At 44.4% G+C, this 15,822-nt stretch overlaps 1 protein-coding gene across 2 annotated transcripts in view; it reads left to right on the top strand.

Moving 5' to 3' along the window:
- The window catches only part of ncanb (neurocan b), a 54,413-nt gene that overhangs the window by 11,341 nt on the left and 27,250 nt on the right, over window positions 1–15,822 (top strand). For both annotated transcript variants that reach the window (XM_037250023.1, XM_037250022.1), the window contains 4 exons: window positions 7,210–7,295; window positions 11,736–11,965; window positions 12,037–12,205; window positions 14,457–14,631. In XM_037250023.1, coding sequence (XP_037105918.1) covers window positions 7,220–7,295; window positions 11,736–11,965; window positions 12,037–12,205; window positions 14,457–14,631 — 650 coding nt within the window. In that variant the 5' untranslated portion in view covers window positions 7,210–7,219. The remainder of the gene's footprint in view (window positions 1–7,209; window positions 7,296–11,735; window positions 11,966–12,036; window positions 12,206–14,456; window positions 14,632–15,822) is intronic.

The raw sequence follows: 15,822 nt of genomic DNA, 5'->3' as shown, positions 1-15,822 counted from the left end.
CCTGCAATAGATTTTTTTTTTCTCTCCATTTGTTGACCTTTTTTAAAAATTCAAGTTGGACAAAAAAAACAAAAATAGACCTTCTCTCCCACCACACTTTTGGACAAGGACAGCCACAAGGACTTGTTTTGCTGATGGCTGCATGAATAAAAAATGGCACATCTTAAATAAATAACGGAACAATCTCGGGCTGATTTATTACGATGCCCAATAGCGGGCACTAAATTGCATGACGGTGCGCTCTTAACAGACTCATCATGCATTCGGATTTTGTAAACACAAACGTTAAATTGCGTTAAAGTGGAGAGTTCTATTTAAAAGAAGGTTTTGCTTTGGGCACCTCTGATCGTTTTCACCATGGACTATTTAGGAGAGCTCCGCATGCCCAAAATGAATTTTGATGTGATGGAATTGGGAGTGGATGAAGCAAACAAATACCAGCTTGCTTTCATTTTCCCCTTGCTATGCTGCCTTCCTTTTACATCCCGGTTTGCCCTTTTGTCTTACGGTTTAAGACACAAAAACAGCCATCGTAATCAATTTGGATGTATGTTTGTTCCAGATCATGAAATTTTTGGCATCTTCAACACGTGTTTGCGTGAGCAAATCAAATTGCGCACTCTTGAGTCAATCTGGCCCTGTGTGACTGTGTGTGTGTGTGTGTGTGTCACACACTTGAAGCATTGGAGCGCTGTCAATTACTGAGAGATGATCAAAGTTCAGCCTGATGTTGTCTGGCCTCTGTCTTCCTTCTCTCCTCCGGGGCTGGCAGCATCGGGAGGAAGCTCGCTGGAAGGGGGAGGGGTGGGGGGGTCCTCTTGACACTCGGCAACGTCTGCTTCAGGACTCTTTTATCACACATACATGTAAGACAACAAGTAACACACTTGTTTGTGCACCGCGGGGTTCTCTTGACGTTCTCAATTGTAATATTTTATTTGGTAAAAGAAACCAGATGGTCCTCTGCCACTCAGGGCGAGTTTGGTCCTCCTTCAAAATGAGAAGACACCTCACTAAATTGTCCATTGTCACTTAAGAGCTAAAATGATGTCAGGGTTCAATTTAAAGACCATCGACTTTGCAGCAGGGGGTAAAACACAACTCAATCCCCGTGCGGTCTCTCGCTGACAGCTTCTTTGAGACAACCCAGACACAAAGACAAATAAACGCAATCATTTGAAGCCCCTCTGGTGAGTATCAATTTACCCTCTGAATGAAGGTCGTGTGCTCTCACACCCTTAAATAATGGTCCCACTTGGATGTGGCTGGCTCACACAGGCCCCACAGCAGTCACTGGGCAAATAAGTAAATAAACCTGGGCGCTGGCAGCTCCCATAAATTGCGTTTCTCCCAAATGAGAGTGCCGGAGAATCGATACACCCGGGGGGTTTCCCAGCGTGAGTCTCAGAGAAAGCACGCATGTTTGGGTTTGCAGTGCAGAAATAAATTAAAAAAATAAAAAAGCCAGAAGGAAGGAAGAGCCGGGCTGAGTGTTGGGAAACCGACATGAAACCCAAGCTAAGCTAACGTAGCAATCTAGTCAAACAGACGTAAGCAAGCCGAAAAATAAAATTGATTCCAATTATTGTATGCGTGTACTCCACTCAAGTGGAATATTTAAGAAGCACAAAAAACAAGAAAGCTAGTGGTGCTGTCTCGATGATACTTTTTATCCTCCCCCCTCTCCGCTTTATCCCCTTGGGCATTTCTTTTCTTGGCGCTTTCTTTGTTTGATTTTTTTTTTTTTTCTCAACTCATCATTCATCTTCACCTTCCAATTCCTCCCGCGGGGTGTGTTGTCACCACCGCGTCTCACTTCTCCGCCACCTTGATGCACTTTATGCCCTCTTTTAAAGACCCCTTAGATTTGTTTCGGAATACATATCTGAAGAAAACAAATCTTATTTACAAATTCAATATCCATATAAAATTGAAACCTACACCAGTCCAACTTCACCTGCTGGTGACATGCTCCTCTAGACGTATGTTTCTCTTTGGCTCGTGATGAGATGCAAATTGATTTAGCGGCACATCAAAGTGGCAGACGGCGCTGGGCACACACACACACACACATGCTACGCAAAGATGATTTAACGAGGAAGATAAAATAACTGGAAAGTTCTGGAAAGAGGTAGAAGACGCACACAGACACATCTGGGTTCTGCTAACTGGGCTATTTCCAATTCTAATGTGCAATTTTATCCATGCCATCCATCCATCTCACTCTCCTTCAACCTGTCACTCGATGCTTCTCAACCTTCACCAAGAAATACATGAGGAGATGTCATTACATATCAAAATGGCTCTCATCCCTCCATTCAGGTAGTTGTCTCCTGTATTAATGAGTGCTTTTTTTCCACGGCATTATGAAGATATAGGGAGAAAGAGGGTCATCGATGCGCATTTATTTGCATTGATTTTCTTTCAGCAGTGGCACCCGTCCAATGGCGGAATAGATAACGCAGGAAGTGAGAAGCTGCTTTTTAAAGGTGTGCTGGTGCATGTTAGTTTTTTTTATGCTGGGGAATGTCTAGTTTACTGTGTTTGGCAATTTGGCAGATTGTGTTGCACTTCGCTGGGCATTCCGGCAGTTAAAGGGCTTTTTTTTTATCACAAAAAGTATCATTTAGACTAGCTAAACGCCGGTCTAAGTTGTGGCGCAGGCAATGTAATGCAATTTTGGTGGATTTGAGAGCAGGCAGACATTCTGAACATGTGTGGAGGATGTCTTTGGATTTCACTCATAAATACGACAGGACTGTATCTTAAAATGTTTGGATGAGCAAGACATGACAAATAAAATAAAAATAACATCAACAATGAACACAGATCGAAATGGAAAAAAAACTAGAAAATATTTGACCTGTCCATCATGACAGAAATGAATTAAAAATATCTTCGCCTTGCTTGGTTTGCGCATTCCCAATAGTTAGGAATTACTGTTCCACTTTTTTAGCAACACCTTCCCTTTCGAGTTTTGCCATGAGCAGTTTCCACTTTGTCTTTGTCTTAACTTCACGACTCGCTGACAAAATGCCCAGTTGGAATGTGATATACGTAGCTTCAGACTTCGACTTCCTCCTGAATTCATGTTCTGTGGCTCCCGGTCAAGACATCTGTTATTCTTCTGATCTAGAGAAAACCTGCCAGTTCGACGCTGCGGGTTTATCGACTGTTTCTGGAACTTTTGCCCCTAGGGTGACGTGGTCCCCCCCCCCCCCCCCCCCCTCCCCTCACGCCGCAGAATTGGATTAGCTTCTCAGTCCATACGACCTGCCGTCAACACAGACGATTTATTACATGTCTCTGGATGCTGTCGACACAGGCAGAACAAAAACTACAGACTGAGAGCGAGGATGGAAAAAGCTGAAGTAAAGTGACATCCATCAAAGACTCACCTACGCACTCACGACGTAGATGCCATAGCGGCTGTTTTGTTTTTGCCTCCCTGCTGCACGTGTGAAACACACCAAGGCAAGCCTGTCGGAGACATCAAGAATAGCGCGCGTGCCATTTTTCAAAGTTTACCAGTCTCCAATCTGCCACCGTGCAAACGCGAATTTTGTAAAATTGTCCCCCCCACCTTGCAAAAAGCTTTCCTCTCATTTTTCACCGCCTCACCTCTCACCACCTTTTTTTCTTTCTGTCCCATGTGGGGTGAACTCGCCTTTCCTGGACACAAGAGCGAGGTAATATGTCTTATAGAAAAGTAATGACTGATTCTCCTTTAATAGCGTCGGCGGCTGGCTAGCTGGCTCGCGGGGGCCTTGTGTGAATGAATAAAAGAGACCCGTGTGGCATGCAACTGTAAGTAATAGCGTTCTCTATACTTCCGCACAGCTTACTCGGGATGCTCGGCGTAGCGGCTTTTGTCTGAAGCGGCCCTCTCGGTGTCATTCATCGCGTCCTTTTCTGTTTCGCAGCTCATTGCGACCCGCAGCGGCTTTTCGCTTCCATTCAAAATCCCGTCATCTCGGAAAGCGATACAGCGCTGATGCAAAATGTCAACAAAAGACACACTGCCCAATATTCTGTATGTTCTCTTCTTAAATGTCAAGCTTCATTATGACAAAACGTGAATCCAATGCTTGTTTTTTCTTCAAATTGGAAGCCCGACCACGATTTCCCGTCCGAGCACACGCGCATGCGACAAAACATCGCCCGTGTGAGCATTTGGGAGTTGGCACGTGACTGGATCTGAAATTGGCTTTGCTCGCCGTGACAACTCGTTCTCGCACCTCTTAATGATTTTGACCCCCCCCCCCCCCCCCCCCCCCGTGAATCTTTTGACATTTTCACATGAAAGATATCACGGCAGCAACCGAATCGTAAAATAATAATAGCCGCCTTGCCTCTGCCGAATGCTTAGTCCTGGAAATGACCTTGTGCTAGTCAAACAAAGGCTTTGTCCTTTGGGAGGTCGTCGTGTAAAGTTTGAAATCGATTTAGAAATGTTATTTTGTTCACAATACTCGACTCTCGATACTCTGGACTTTCTGAAAAATGTTTACGCACGCTTCGGGATTCCGCGAGCAGCTCCAATGGAGGCGTGAAAACATTAGCGCTCATAGCAATACTTGTAAGGTACAAATAAAACGTTATTTTGTTTTAAACAGGCTTGTAGCTCAAGGGCCTCAAAAAGTAATATAGTGAGAGAATAACAAAACAAAATGCTCTTATCAGGAACCCACACAGATAAGAGGTAGTTATTTATTTTTATTTTTTTGAAAGGAACAAGTCCTATCTGGGAGCCACAATAGTTTTGATTATCCTCTGGGGCTTTTAAGTAATCATCAAGTGGCAGTGGAGTGCAGTTTCATTTGTTGCAGCTCATTTGTTCCGAAGGGATTCGAGGGGTTTTGCGGCGAGGTGGCAAAAAAACATGTCATCAACTCAATGAGCGAGCGTAATCCAAACAACAATCCAAAGTACGGGTCGGGAAAATTGCTCTGGTTATTTCTATGCAAAACAAACTTTAAGGGTAATTACATCATTAGCTTTGCTAACCATCGGCGGAACACTTTACCCTGCTGCCGGATTCTTCTCTTATCGTCGATTTTAGAGACTTGAAGTGGCAATTTGTAGTAATTTAATCGCAAAACGGTAGGTTCATATTTTGGTTGGTCTTTTGTTGACATGGCGACTGACTCTCAAATATCGGTCAAGGTAATTTGCGTCCTCACATGAACCTGTAAGACGACCCACACGGCTGTAACTGACACCGGCTATCGGTGTCCAGCATGGCCGCCGTCCCACGCATCAAAAATCCTCCCTCGCTCTCTCGCCTCCTGCCCTCGAGCCCCACCGCGTCTCCCCGAGAGAGCCCACATTCATTATTTACTCTCAGAGCCCTCTCGGCCGTCCAAGCCTGACTTCATTTCACCTCATTTGGTCGCCGTCCTGTGAATGCGGCGACACGTATATCATCTTAGACGCACAACAGACACTCGGGTTGCCGGAGTCTGTGTTTCGTATTTCTGAATTGACGCCATTTTATTTCGTCAAGTGGTTGCACATTTTTAAATCGACTCGATCCAAATGATTTTATTTTCTGCTACCATTACAATCGAGGAAACTCAGCGCGCCGTTGTCGTTGATAAATAATCATTTCTGCAGCAATTAGTTGAAAGTGGATAATTTGCCACGGGAAATGATCCAATTTCACTTAAGTGGTTGTGAATCACTGGCCTATAACTGACAGCTTAATTGGCAAGCGGTATGAGAATATGCTCCATTCCACTTCTGTCATGTCTTTGCCTTTAACCGTGGTCCTCACCACTCAAGCCAAGTCTTACGTATAGACATCCACATTATTTTGGGGGCCGTTAAGCATATTTTTTATGCTCCATATTAAATCATCCAAGTATTTCAGTGCACCAAGCCACCGTGTGAAGTTGACAGTTGCATAACTTCTCAGAGCCTTCACCACAGCCTGCTCCTGTCAGCCTGCCAAATAAATAGCTGGTGTATGTACTGTTAGTGTTATTGTATAATTTGACAGTATATACGTACCTTGGTTGCTCCGCGCGCTGGATCCCGCATCATGTCGGATTTGCCTCCCTCGCCCTTATCTGCTCGTTACTCTCGTTCATGCTGTCTGTGTAAACCATGTTTGGTTCACGGTTTTTATCTTGTTCGTTTTGATGGAACGGTACGGACACCAAATCAAATGAAGTCGTCAGACCTTCCAATGTTGCTCGGCAAATACGCATTCCTGTGGAGATTACCTTGCATAGTTCGACACCAGGCAACAACACGGTAAAAATTCCAATGTGTCCTGCTGTGCATAGCGAAAATGCCTCCAGTAAAAAGGTTTGTAATTGCCTTCAAGCATGAAATATTTTTCACATTTTTAAAATGTCGTAATAATAATATTAATTTATTGGAGTTCCAACGTACGGCAGTTTTCTATTTATTACAAAAACAAATTGAAGTCGTCAAGAATTTGACTCAAAGTCTCCAAGTTATTTTTGTTCAATTCTGCTGAACTTGAAATTACGTAAGATTTCAGACCCACCGAATTTTCATTTACAAAACACTTTTTTGAATAAATCCCCCCAAACCTGTCAACTTTCTACTAATTTCACATTTTAAAACAAAGAATGGGGCACTTCTAATCTATCTCAATACGCATTTATTTGTCATCCTCTCATAACCATTCATCATTCAAACAGCAGCCCACAAAATAAGTTTGTTTTCTAAAACGTTTCCAACTAATCCTCTTACGACAATCTCTGTTGTCTTTTTTGCTACTAATAACTTAAACTTTCACGTCACCAATTCTAACACATTCTTCAACAAATAACGGCATCAAAGTGAAGCCAGCGCACGCCAGAGTCGGTTTTAATCCACCCACTGGTCCCGATTAAGAATACACGGGAAAAGACAAAAGCAAAACGAGGCTTTAAAAGTCATTAAGAGTCGGCTGCCACTATCCGAATGGGAGCTGCTTGTCCTCTCAAGTATAAAGATAATGGCCTCGAGTCCAAATGACACTTGAGAGAGATGAAACATGACAGTAGCAGCCAGTCGAGTCTGTTCTCACTGCCCCTCCCTTTTTTTATTCTTTTTTTTTTTAATTTAAAGCCTTCTCATAATAATAACCAATGGAGCCTTGAAAAGGGCTTCGGAGCCCTAAATCATAATGACGAATGACGTGACAGCTGTCAATCCAAAGACATGGCTTTTCAAAATCTGTCTTTCTTTCAGGCTTGGCGGGATGCGCGACGCGATGCCTCGGTGTGGACTGCAGAACCTGCTGGCCCTCCTGCTGCTGCTTCACGCCGTCAGCCCGGGTGAGTCCAAACCCAACCCTGACAATCACTCAGCTTCAGTCCTGGTCTTTTTGTTTGTCACGCCAACGAGGTCAGTCGGTTGTTTATGAGTCCGTCACGGAAGAAGGAATTAGCCGCCTTAAATGAAAGCGCAAACGAACATCAGTCACAGCCATCGACAGAGCCGTCAGTCGTAATCGCTCGGTCGCCGTCATCGGCTTTGCAATTAGCGTCACGGAAACAACTCTAGTTAATCTCGACGTTTCCGTCTTATGGTCCATTTTGCTCCAATAATAAAAAGCCATCGCGGCTCTCTCGCCACCCAGACGCGAGTTTAGACGGCTTAGCGCTTCAAAGAGAGAACCATCCATCTTTTTAATCTTTGATTATTATTTTTTTTAATTTCCAATCATAATCCGCTCATTTTGACAGCAACTCAAAGAATTTTTTTTTTTGCACTCTTGATAAAGTTAAGACAGGGAGATGCCATGCTTATCGTCGCTGTCGGATCATTTTTGCTGCCTGTCAGCTTATTTGTCTGCTTGCAAGTTTTCTACATTTATTATTCACTCCTGGATTACCAAACTTTTTTCAGATCAGTCCCCAAACTTGAAATGTACAAACTGACAAACGACATTCAGTGTCACCGATTTGTCATACAGTGATAATTCAAATTATGCAAAAAATCATGCGGCAATTAAAGATTATTTTGATCATTGATTAATCTGCCGATTATTCTGTTGATTGATCGATTAATATTTTTTGTTTTAATTTCTAAGTATTTTTTTATGTGTGATCATTTCACATTGACATGAATTAATTATGAACCGGTTAAAGCTATGATCTGTTAGATGTCAGAAAATAACCCAAAATATTGCTGATTATTTACCAAAATAAAAGCACATTTTTATTTTGTTGTAACACAAAAATTAATGGCGAGAAGCTGAAATTTTGAATATTTCAACAACTAAAATCAATCAAACATTTATCCTAAATAATTATCAATTAATTTGATAGTCGATTAATTAAATAATCATCGTAAATGTCCTTCTTGAGATGAATATAAACGCTACCCTGTCAATCCATTCACTCGACTTGCACTACTACCTGCTTTGGGCATGTGTCGTACTCCTCCGTGTTCTGCGTCGCTTCCAACTCGTTTGGTTCCTCCCTCGTGTTGTTTATGTTTTTGGTGGAAGTGAGAAAAAGCGACAGACTTGCTGGCACCGCCAGTCGAGACTCAGTGTCCCGGGCAGAAGGGTGATGAGAACACAACTCTTGGAAAGCCTGCGGTTACATCTGCCAGGTGGTTCGCTTTATGCCACCGCGCCAAGTCAAGCCGTTCATTTTTTTTTGGTCTGAGGAACCAAATTGCTCGTACTAGAAGATGTCAGAAAACCTACCGGATCATTTCTTCGATAGAATTGCTGTTTGGAGAAAATGTGACTTCCCAGACTGGCAAAGAGGTTGCGAGGGCATGTTTGGAATGTTTCTGCATGTTTGCGATTGTGAAGCGTCGCACGAGATTTGAACTTTATCGTCTCGCCTCCGACGGCACAAACGGTGGCAGCAAACCTCCCTTTGAGTCGCTGCGACGTAGCGACACTGCAGAGAGCTGCAGACAGACCTTTTAATCACTCGGTGGCTGGGACTTGAAAAGCTCCCAAAGATGTGTGCTCCTCAGCAGGTTGTGAGAGGTGAACTCCAAAGGTTTTTTTTTTTTTTTTGACTTGAGACTGCGTCAGCATGACTGAACTCCAACCTTGAGTGACGTCCACCCGGCAGAACGCGTCGATGCGCATTCACACGAGGTCACCGGTTACGGACGGTTGGCGTGCTTGGCGTCTTCGTTAAATGCGCGCATGCGGCAAAAGCATCTGCACTGCAGCGCTGATCAAACGTCTCTTCTCATTCAACATGCATGAAACCGAGAGCCGCCTCAGATCTTGTCTTTTGAAAAGGCCACCCTCCTTATATACCATGCACATATGTGGGTGGGTGAGCGTGTGATAGGCTTGTGTTTCTTCTTCGTAAATTCCGATGTGGTTTCTGAAATCCCGTAATTGGAGTCCGACTCCGATCCAATACAATTTTCCACAACAACATCCTCTATAATTAACGTATGAATGCAAGTCAGTCGATTATTTCAGGTGATTACGAATATGATGCGTTCGAGCACCTAATAAATTACAACCCGATTAATAATGTCTGTCATCAGAGTTTGTTTGCATCGATTGGCTGTCATTTCCCGACAAGCATCAATAGCAGCGAGGCAGCGTTGTATTTGCACAATTGAACAAGACGGCAACATTTTTGGCTAGAGGATGAAGTTGACCGACGTGGGGTGAAAATCGCTAAAACAAGACTTGGGAGTGGAAATGCACTCTGGCGGCTGTTAAAATGCCATCACCTTGCGCGAGACGCGGGAAGGCTCCCACGCGTCGCTTGATAATTCCAAAGACCTCGAACGGCCAGACAGATGGGTGACGACACGCAGAAACATGCGGCACAGCAAGAAGACCCGAGTCGCACTCCCGTTCACATTTAAAATGTCTCTCAAGACATTAAATCTCGTGATAACTTTTCTATCTGAATGCTGATTTCGAACACTAGCAATAAGCGCCCTCGCTAGTTTATGTTAATCACCTCTGAGGAAGAGCAATGCGTTTTTATTTTTTGTGTGTTTGTTTTCTCCTCACCCACCCGCCATCTAATCTACTGATTTCTGGAGGGAATTTGCAAATTAATTTCATTGGATTTTCACTGCGCAGCTCACAGCTTGCCAGGCGAGAGATAAAACACCCGCATGGCGTGCACAAGTGAGTGACATTGTAAAGTTTGTTTGACTCGCCACTAAGTTGGGAGTAGAAGGTGAGAGAATCCGGCAGATGGATTAAAGAGTATTGACGGAGCCCAGCTGGAAAAAGAATACACCTGTCTTTCTTCGCCCCCCGAAAATCTCGGTCTTCCAGGACGGCTCTTTATTGCGTGTTTTTCGATGGCTGTGTTTAAGATGACGGGGGCACAAGTGTTAGCAAAAGATCAGCGCCACATCCTCTAGGGGCTCCGAGCAAATAGCGAGACAGAAGCCAGGGTTTTAAGTTTGCCACAAAGTCTACACCGTCCGACAAGTCGTAAGAGCGACTCTTAGATTTGTTTTCTCATCCTTTCAGTGGTTTTCATTATAATTGGTAGCTAGGTCATCATTTTTACTTATCAGATATGCGTGATTAAAATGTGGTAACCTGATGTAATTTCCCAAATTTTAATTTAACTCGTATCGATCATGCGCAACCAATGTGCATGTTCGAATTAAATGACTTTTTTGGCGGGGAATTTCCCCTGCGTTTTTAGGTGTCCCCCAGGGATCCATTCAAGGTCCACTGTTTTTTTCCATCTTTACTTGCTCTCCTTGGCAACAGCATTGAAATATTCTCCATGCAAAGTATTCAATACTGAAATCAATACAATGCAATAGTTTACTTTTACAAAGAGATTAATGAGTGTCTGATTTCCTTTTCTTGCTTCCACTGAACTTCAAAGTTCACCGTGTCGTGAAAGAACAAGCAGTCATTGTCAACGCAAATCCTCTTCACAAATGGATGTTGATTTGAAAAGTGATTTGGTGGTTTGTGGAAGAAGTGTTGTCAGGAAATGGAAACCAGCGCCGTGTTTATGCTCTCCGTGTTTGCAAGATGCATCTAATCGCTCTGAGAGTTCAGCCGACTCAATATCTCCTCCCACGGTGCAACCTTTTCTCCTGTTCTTTACCCATTGATGTCTTTTATTCTATCCCATCCCTTTTTTTTTCCTTCAGTCATTAGTCAGTGCTTTAGATAAGCTCTCATGTTGCTTTGTACACCCCACCAAGGACGTTTCGAATAAAGCAGCCGACGACGCAATGCAGGCATTTGGCAGCATTATACAACCATTTCTGCTGATTGAATTCACATTTTAAAAATGAAATACATGGATCAACACTGCATTGAATTCAAATAAAAGTTGACGTTTACCACACGATCGCAATAATAATTGAAATGTCATAATGAGTAAACATTTTACTCAGTTGAAAAGACGGAACAAAATTATCACTGAAATCGTTCCAACCGAATTTATTTAAAGCGTATTCTTCAAAATGGTCTCCACGAGGCTCATAATTTAGCAGATCAACTTCTTTTGTTTTGTTGCTTTGCTTCCTTTGTGAAGGTCCCTTGTCCCATCTGGTAAAATGGACTTTCACATGCAAAGCACTTAAGCTTTAATAGCTTCAAGGTACTTAAAGCTTTATCCGCTTTGACACCGGGGCTCCCTTTAACATCCACCACTGTGAACTCTACTCCCTGCTTAATTGACCCTTTCTTCACGATGACGGGCAAATTCACCGGCCCATATTTATCTAGCACACACTCATGATGTTGCTCGATGCTCATCGTTTTTAAGTCCAGGGTATCTCATCTTCAGGCTTAAGCGACGCAGATCCTGTGGTGAGCATGCATAAGGTGACCCATCAGGTCATCAGCGAGGAGCTTTCCAAGACGGTGCTGCTCCCCTGTCTCTTCACCTTGCGCCCCGGGGCCGCTCCATCCCACGAGCCGCCCCGCCTCAAGTGGACCAAAGTTTGGGGTCAGCGAGGCTCGGACGGCTCGCTGAAGGAGCAGTCGGTCCTGGTGGCCAAAGACAATGTCATCAAGGTATTCTTCACGCACAAGAACCAATGGGGTTCTTGATATTTGAACAATCAGTCTTCTTTTTCATCTGTCAGGTTAAGAAGGCTTTCCAGGGTCGGGTTTCCCTGCCCGGTTACAGCGGCAACCGATACAATGCAAGCCTGGCTCTGACGGGCTTGCGGTCCAGCGACTCGGGCCTGTACCGCTGCGAGGTGGTGGTGGGCATAAACGACGAGCGAGACACCGTCCCGCTGGAGGTCACAGGTCAGTGCCATGTGAAAAATGAAGTGGAATCTCATAATTCTGCTCAGTACTTGTCATTATGCTCGTGGGCGGAGCCTGTTGCTAGGCAGACTTCATGGATGTAAAACATTACGAGAAAAGTTGATTTACTATAAAACCAGATTTTCGAGTTTAGTCATAAATATCACACTTAATGTGATGGTATTAAAACACAGCCCAGCGCACTGGCTTGTTTTTATGATCTTCTATCGTGTTTTATGCCGTTACGATATGATGAGCGGTGACGTCGGCGGTAATTACACCATTTAACCGTCATTCAAGTGCGCCTCTTTTCGGCCTCCACTAATTATTATTGCAATTTAACACTTCGCTCTTTGGTTGTGTGCGGCCGGCCCTTTTGCACTCGTGGTCGGCCACTATGAATAATAACGAGGCGTCGCGCTAATGCGGCTATTACGCTCAGGCTCGTTTACGGTCCGCGTAACACGACAATGAGGGAAATAAAGGTGAGAGAGCTCGAACCCGTTAAAAATGATTCTCTCGAGCCGACCAAGTCCGTGCATGAAATGAAAGCGAAAGCCGACAGGTGTTAAAAAAAAAAGATCTCATCATGGCATCTTAACATTGGCTGCTGTGTACGTTGCTAAGGAAAAAACAATGTTCCATTTTTTTACGTCCAACGGTTGATTAGAGAGCGTCGAGCGCTACCGATTCACACAGAAGCCAATTACATCGCTAGCGAAGAGTTGCCGTCCCCACGGTTCGCTCTTAATTGGCCGTCAAGCTAGCCTTCGTCAGAATGCAAATGCTTGTTTTCAAATGTAACCATTAGCAGTTATTGATACCGCTTGGCTGTATCAATAACATATTTCCTCACGCTCCTTCTCGGATTTTGCCGCTTTAATTTCCCACACGACGCCTCACTCACTCTTGCCTGCTTAGCTTTTCAGCGCACGTATTTTCGAGTCAATTGTATGTCTCTTAGACATGACGCTATTGATTGTTCGAGTCCCTCGTGGCGATGCGGGGGATCTGGTTTAACCGGAGAACAGGCAGCCTCGGCTGAAATTGCGTTCTAATTGACAAGCGCATTGTTTTCCAACCTTTATTGAGCCAAGAAATGTATTTTGTATTCTCGCGGTACCCCACTAAACAAAAATGTCACAATACGGGGATGTACGGAAATAATCCTGATCTTGTCTCAATTTACCCACAAATGTACTCGGTTCGTTTCAACGTACCTGAAAACTGAAATTGTACAGGCCTTCGAAGAGTTTGTTTTAATGCTCAAATAGAGATGATGTTGCTTAGGAGGACATTTTATACAGGCTGTAGATCAGATCCACCGATTCCACTGCGCTGAGGAAATACTTACAAATACAATTGCGTTGCAGAGGACATAAGTTACATACCCGATGAGAGCTGCAGGAATATATTTTTACTCCGGAGAGCCAAAAAGTCTTCATAGTGTATATTCATAGTGCACTGTGGGTCCACCCCGGAATGGCCTCTCGGAAAAATACGATGATGTGTGCAAACGCACTTTTGCTCGCTCAAGCACACAGTTGAATTTGGACAGCCTCGATATTTCTGCCAAAGTACGGCCCTTAAGGAATTCCAATGCCGATAGCCCGGAGTGCTAATGGCCTCGCGGCCACCCGACTCTCCGTTTCACACGGATCCTTGTCATCTTGCTGATAAAATCACCGGACACCCATTTCATGTCGATCGTCACGGGAACGGAGCTGCGAGCGAATATCGGAGGTGATGGAAAGCGATTTCGTTCTAATTTAAATGGAGAATCCGGTTGGTGACTTTTCACAGTTGTGGGAATTGCACCTTACTGTGTTCCTAATTGCAATGAGCGGCCACCATCCGCATTTAAGATTGATCAAGCAAGGTCGCAAGCGGGTAGACTCAGACATGACCTGAAGAGCATTTTGGCTCATAAGCGAGCCGGATAACAACCCTCATGTGGACGCTGGTGACGTGGCTAACGAGCTCAAGTGTGGCCAGGTATCAAAGTGGGAAAGCCGGAGAGCGGTCAGCAATGATGACACACACTGAACGTAGCGTCAGAATAACAAGTCAAGTCAGTCCCCAGACTTAAACTCTAACGAGCATATGCCATTGAAAACAAAAGTGAGTGGAGCCATGCAGCAAGGTGACATTTGTTTGTTTTTTTATCAAGTGGCTGTCTGATGCAAATATTCTCCAGCGGCCGCACAGATGGACGTACGTGCTCACGTTTGAACGTCTCTCTCGGCTCCAGGCGTGCTCTTTCATTACCGCGCTCCCCCCGACCGTTACGCCCTGTCCTTCGCCGACGCCAAGGGGGTGTGCGCCGAGAACTCCGCCGCCATCGCCACGCCGGCCCAGCTGCAGGCGGCCTTTGCCGACGGCTACGAGAACTGCGACGCCGGGTGGCTGTCGGACCAGACCGTGCGGTGAGGCTCGTTTTTTTTCTCATCCGACTCACAGCCCATGTGCAAATAATCGGGTTGAACGAGAGATGCACAGAAAGGCTCAGCTCCTCGTTAGAGAACAGCAAGTAGTAAACTCGACGCTATATAATGATTATGACAACGGCAACAAAACTAATGGCGGCCATCGACTTTATATTTTGCGAGTACGAACGTCAGTGCTCCGTGATCGCCCCTCACGCCGTGTTTGCGCACACATTCCAACACCGTCAGTCGTTCCAGCCCGTCGGCATTAGTGCCTCATATTTACATTTTAATTACGCTTTACTGCCGTCGTCAAGGAGACCGACTTGACTGTTTTCTCGCTGGCAGGTTGTTGTTGTTTTTTTTTTCCCCCCTTCCGCTGGTTTCCGTCATACTCCTCACGATCCCACTGGGGACACGGCTAATTGGTTCGCGTTGAGAAGGCTCAAAGTGAACATCAGCCAAGTCGCCAATTAATAGCGAGGCTGCCATTGATTTATCGGCTGGAGGGGGCTGGGAGGAGAGACCACTCCCTTACAAAGAGACTCTGAGAAAGCCTGTAGTGTGTGTTTGTGTGTTTGCTTCATCTAATGTCTTTGTGGAGCCCAAACAAAATCTTTTAATCATCCCCGTGTGAAAGAACAGCTAAAGCTGGCGCCGAAATACGGATCACCAAAACACCGGAGGAATAGCAAATGCTTTTAACCTCTCACTGACTTCCCACCTTGGCCTCCCTTGAGTGTGAAGTGTGTTTAGAAACAATCGCCAACCGAGATGGATGTTCAGTATAATTATTCAACACTAAAGGGAACGACTTGTTGTTTCCTAATTGCCTTCAGCGTGTTGTGACATGTTATGAATGGTGCACTTGCGCTTTATTACACCACTGGGGGATGTCTTTTTTTTTCACGGGAAATTTTCATTTTCTTTCTCAGGCTAATTTTGAAATAATATATGATTCAAGCTGAGGAGATAATGAAAGTAATTTATCTTGGAAGGAGTCTTCACATTGGAAAGTGGTATTATAGAGCCGCCATCCATCCACCGCAAAATCGAAATTTGAAACTGAAAACCAAATGGCCAAAATTAATCATTAATCTCGTTTTGAAATATTTCATCTTCCTCACGTTATCGCTTCACTCACTGTTCAATTGCAACTCTTTTCCGAAATCACTGTTTTGGGTCCACCTT

Source organism: Syngnathus acus, chromosome 4, assembly GCF_901709675.1.
Source record: "Syngnathus acus chromosome 4, fSynAcu1.2, whole genome shotgun sequence".
Lineage (NCBI taxonomy): Eukaryota > Metazoa > Chordata > Actinopteri > Syngnathiformes > Syngnathidae > Syngnathus > Syngnathus acus.
Note: the sequence above shows the minus strand (reverse complement) of the source record. Positions and strands in the feature narration are given on the sequence as shown.